The following is a 3,792-nucleotide window of genomic DNA, read 5'->3' as shown; positions in this document are numbered from 1 at the left end:
CTAACATTTTTTAAGCCATTTTTTTTAAATTGTTTTGCATAGGATAAAATATTTTTTGTAGTATAATTTAAAAAAATTTATTAAAAAATTTATTAAAAAATATTCATGAACTATTAAAAATGGACAGAAAAGTATTGTATAGAATTCGAATTGATAGCTCATTAATATTTTAAAGAAGTCTCGTAATTAAATATTTTGTTAGTTTTTTTTAACGTATGAAATAAAATATATATCTTTTTAATTTTTAAATTATTAATTTTTTTAACAGCATAATTCGAATTATACCATGAATTATTGTGTGTTCGAATTAGTGTGTGCGTGTGTTTGTGTGTAATTCGAACCAAGCTGGTTCGAATTATGTATGTGCATGTGTGTGTATAATTCGAACCAAGCTGGTTCGAATTATGTGTGTATGTGTTTGTGTATAATTCGAACCAAGTTAGTTCGAATTATGTAGAAATAGAGTTCGAACCAAGCTGGTTCGAACTACATATAAATGTGCATTGGTGGATTCATGAAACAATTTTCGTTTTGGCTTATTCACGTAAATTATTTTCTCCCTTGGCTTATTTTTATTTTTTACCCTAAAAATTAAATATATATTAATTAATATATAAAATTATATTATACATTTTTATTTTGATATTTAAACAATACAAGTAATTTTTGAAAAAAAATGTATATAACAATTTATTAAACTATAAATCTTTAAATAAATCTCAATATCACAACAGATTAATCTTTAGGCGGCTGAATTAGGATATCATAAATACAAAAAATTTTGGAAAAAGTTCTACCAATATGAATATATATCGTATACAAAATACATTTAATCATTCATTCGTATGTACGAAACTACGAACCCAAGATTCAAGAAACACGCCAATCTATTCAGTGTCGCACATTTCACGCACTTTTTTGTGTTTTCTCTATCTCACGTTATGGCCTCTTCAGCTCACAAGCACCACCACCTCTTCCCCAACCTCCACGGAGGAGCCACCACAGCACCACCACCAACTCCCTCGGCTAACCAAACCTCCCTCCTTTCTACTTCCGACGCCGCCGACGCCCTTTCCCGCCTCCTCCACCGCCTCCCACCAAACCTCTCTCTCCCCACTAACCGCCGTTCCGCCACCACCTCATCCTCCTCCCCCGCCGCCACGTGTCCTCCCTCCATATCCCTCTCTGACAACAGTACGGACATCCTTTCCTCCTTCTCCCAACTCGGCTTCGTGCAACTCACCGATCACTCAGTCCCCTCCGAACTCGCCACCTCGGCCGAGTCGGAATCGCTCGCTCTCTTCAACCTCCCTCGGGACCAGAAGGAATCTTCCTTCCCCAAGAACTGGCCACTCGGATACGAACGCGAAGAAGAAGACGAAGACAAAGACGAAGACGAAAACGACGATGAACTCGGACTCGGAATCGGCGAGTCATTCCGTCTTGACTCGTCCTGCTCCACCGAGTCATCAACCGAGTTGATTCTGTCATCTCTCCGCGAGTTCTCACTCTCTCTTGAAAAACTGGGCCTGAAGATCATCGACGAGTTAATGAAAGGTTTGGGCCTAGAAAACCCGATCGGGAATGACCCGACCCGGTTGTGTTCTATCTTATGGATTTCAGAAGATCGGCCCGGAAATAGACCCGAATATTCGGGCGGGTTTTACCCGTATGTGGTGGCCTTGCAGTACCAGATAAGGCGAGAGAAGACGTATTCATTGCTCTCGGATTCGGGTTGGGTGCACGTGGTGCCGCACGTGGACTCCATCTTGGTCACTCTTGGAGATATTGCTCAGGTTTTATATTTTTTTCCTTCTTTTTAGATGTTGATGCTGGTGATTTAATTATAAGTCAAGTGTCACATAAAATATAACAGAGCTCTTTTAATTGCTGTGTTTATTTTACAAAAACACTGTTGTGAAGTTGTTGCTTTTCTTTTGAATTTTTCTATTTTATTTTCTGTTTGGTTAGTGGCTTGGTTTAGGAGGAAAAGGTTACATGGTCACGTAATCGTGTTGACCATTTTAATTTTTAAGTCTTTATCGACTCTCAACCAAATAAAAAAAAAAAAAAGTCTTTATCGACTTGCCAATTGTTCTTTTTCTTTTGCCCCTTAAATATGTGTTAATTGAATTGAACATAGCTTTGAAAACTTTATCAAATTTACTGAATCATTTAATTAACTATTCGTAATATCATTTCCACATGAAGATAATAATATAGTCTAATTAAGCTTAATGTTGTGAATGTTATGTAACATGATTTAGGTGTGGAGCAATGGGAAGTTGAAGAAAGTGAGAGGAAGAGCAATGGGGGAAGCAAAAGAGTCACGTTGCATCACAATGTCATTGCTCATAACGCTTCCTACAGAGACCACTGTGGCTCCTCTTCTTTTTCTTGGCAACGAAGACCAAAAGGAAGAAAGCGATGAAGAACGTGAGCGTGTGTTTCACTCTTTTGACTTTGAGGACTATGCTTGGAGAGTCTACCATGAACGCCTCCTTTTCAAAGACCCACTAGATAGGTACCGTCTTAATTAAATTAAGCTGGATTTTGGTTACTGTCCTGAAATAGAGATAAAAAGTGAGACTAATTAAAATATGGCCTCAAAATAAATATGAAAAAACCAATAATTAGGTAACAATGTCTCGCTATCTCCAACGTTACTATTTCAGGCCAGATACCAAAAACTAGCTATAAGTTGGAGTTGTCTTTTCCCATCTTATATAATGATTTTTTTGGTTCAAGTCCTAAAACAGGTGGTTTTTTTTATTTATTTATTTTTAAAGCAATTTGTGTGCTTGTGTGAGGTATGAGGGTTTTTACCTTTTTTAGTTTGCTTTGAATTTTGGTTGGATGGTGAAGGAAAAAGAAAACAGAAATGAGAGGACTTGGTTGTGATGAGATGTATATGTTCCATTTATTTATTTATTGGATTGATTTTGAAGTATTTTAGGATCTTATATTCTTATTGGTGCTTGAACTTTATTTTCAAGTAGAAAATGAATAAATCTTACTACTACTTTGTCAAGCTTATGCCAATCTTGGGTAGGCAGCGCCTACAATTTCCTCTTTCAATAAAATGTATACTATCAACATAAAGGAGGAAAAACACATGAACTCAGAGGGTTGTGGAGAAGTGTTTTTCTTTTCTTATGAATTTTGGGGGAAGCATGATGGGGAGTAGAGCTGTAGAGTCATTGTGGAAAGATGATAAGTTGATTAAAGTCCATTATGGTTTAGGATCCAGAATACTTAAAAAAACCGTGTGCGCACTAATATGGGCCATTACTTATTAGGATTTTTCAATAAAAAAATCAAATATTTTATAATAAGATAATCAAATTTGTTATTCTTGTACACCAAAAAAAAAATTGTTATTGCTGAATAATTAAGTTTTTAAAAATAGTATAATATACACTTTTTGTGAACACTCAATATATATTTTTGGGTAAAAATTTATATGCATTTATCTTTATATGAAATTGTTAATTGAGACTTTTTAGATGATAATTTAGTTAAATTTGTCAAATAATCCAATATTTTTAACTATTAACTTCACGTGTGGAGGCATATATCTATATATATAATGGAAGTTTTTTCCCTTTCTATTTAGGCTTTCAGCTGCAAAAACTGATGCTTATGTGAACCTTGGTTTAACAATATAAGTGGATTAGCATGGTTTGATTAACAATATATCAACTTCTATTTAATGCTATTGCAAGCAAAAGCACTATGAAAGTATGTATTAGTTTTCCTATAGAATATAAGAAATCACATGCTGCAAATTTG

General features: G+C 34.9%; 1 protein-coding gene across 1 annotated transcript; it reads left to right on the top strand.

The window, feature by feature from the left end:
- Positions 797-2,961, top strand: LOC107609702 (gibberellin 2-beta-dioxygenase 1). The gene is made up of 2 exons (XM_016311719.2): positions 797-1,796; positions 2,268-2,961. Exons 1-2 carry the CDS (start codon positions 846-848, stop codon positions 2,538-2,540), a joined length of 1,224 nt encoding a protein of 407 aa, XP_016167205.1. The 5' UTR covers positions 797-845; the 3' UTR covers positions 2,541-2,961.

This window comes from Arachis ipaensis, chromosome B07 (assembly GCF_000816755.2).
Source record: "Arachis ipaensis cultivar K30076 chromosome B07, Araip1.1, whole genome shotgun sequence".
Taxonomy (NCBI): domain Eukaryota; kingdom Viridiplantae; phylum Streptophyta; class Magnoliopsida; order Fabales; family Fabaceae; genus Arachis; species Arachis ipaensis.
This window is presented reverse-complemented; position numbering and strand designations above follow the sequence as displayed.

Coding starts and splice junctions, on each gene's coding strand:
- LOC107609702 (XM_016311719.2), top strand. CDS start 846: ATGTACGAAACTACGAACCCAAGATTCAAGAAACACGCCAATCTATTC. Junction 1,797..2,267: donor CTCTTGGAGATATTGCTCAG/GTTTTATATTTT, acceptor AACATGATTTAG/GTGTGGAGCAATGGGAAGTT.